At 46.9% G+C, this 1,144-nt stretch overlaps 1 protein-coding gene across 1 annotated transcript in view; it reads left to right on the top strand.

Annotated features, from left to right (window-relative positions):
• The window catches only part of puf60a (poly-U binding splicing factor a), a 15,091-nt gene that overhangs the window by 4,708 nt on the left and 9,239 nt on the right, over nt 1-1,144 (top strand). Inside the window, exon 5 of the mRNA XM_050075057.1 lies at nt 868-993. Coding sequence (XP_049931014.1) covers nt 868-993 — 126 coding nt within the window. The remainder of the gene's footprint in view (nt 1-867; nt 994-1,144) is intronic.

Below are 1,144 nucleotides of genomic sequence, written 5' to 3'. Positions count from 1 at the left end.
TGTATGTGTGTGTGTGTGTGTGTGTGTGTGTATATATGTGTGTGTGTATATGTGTGTGTGTGTGTGTGTGTGTATGTGTGTGTATGTGTATGTATGTGTGTATGTATGTGTGTATGTGTGTGTGTGTGTGTGTGTGTGTGTGTGTGCATGCGGGGAGGAGGATTTATAGAGTTTGTGAATCAGGGGAGAAAATGGAGCAAACACAACAATTCTTTTCAACAGCACCACAACAGTTTGACCGACACACAGAACAGAACAGACATCATAGCACATACACATACGCACACTGCGCAGGACATTTGGACAGGGACAGAAACAACTCTCTGACAACCAATCACATCACACCAATTTATTATGTTGATCTGCTCTGTACAACATCTATTGCACGTCTGTCCGTCGCAGGTCCCAGATTACAGGTCACAGGTTATTTGTAATTTTCTTCTTTCATGATTTGCTGAGTATTTTTGCATTTGGTATTTTCTGTTATTTATTGGAGCCTTTTTGGTTCGTTTTTATTGTGTTATGATTTGTACTGTTATTTTAAAATGTTGGCAGACCCCAGGGAGAGTATCTGCAGCCCTGCGGTAGCTAATAGGGATCCTGGGTTACAGGTCACAGGTTACAGGTCCCAGGTCAGACGTGGCAGGTTCAGGTCACATGTCACAGGTTACAGGTCACAAGTTTAGGTCTCATGTCACAGGTTACAGGTCCCAGGTCTCAGGTTACAGATCACAGGTCCCAGGTTACAGGTCTCAGGTTACAGGTTACAGGTCTCAGGTTACAGATCACAGGTCCCAGGTTACAGATCACGGGTTACAGGTCCCGGGTTACAGGTCACAGGTCACAGTTTCATGTCACATGTCACAGGTGAAATGTTACAGGTCCCAGACTACAGGTCCCAGGTCTCAGGTTACAGGTCCCAGGTCCCAGGTCTCAGGTTACAGGTCCCAGGTTACAGGTCCCGGGTTACAGGTCCCAGGTCCCAGGTCACAGGTGAAATGTCACATGTCACAGGTCCCAGACTACAGGTCCCAGGTCTCAGGTTACAGGTCCCAGGTCACAGGTGAAATGTTACAGGTCCCAGATTACAGGTCACAGGTCTCAGGTTACAGGTCACAGGTCTCAGGTTACAGGTCCCAGGTTA

The sequence above is a fragment of the Epinephelus moara genome, chromosome 21, assembly GCF_006386435.1.
Source record: "Epinephelus moara isolate mb chromosome 21, YSFRI_EMoa_1.0, whole genome shotgun sequence".
Classification (NCBI taxonomy): Eukaryota; Metazoa; Chordata; class Actinopteri; order Perciformes; family Serranidae; genus Epinephelus; species Epinephelus moara.
Note: the sequence above shows the minus strand (reverse complement) of the source record. Positions and strands in the feature narration are given on the sequence as shown.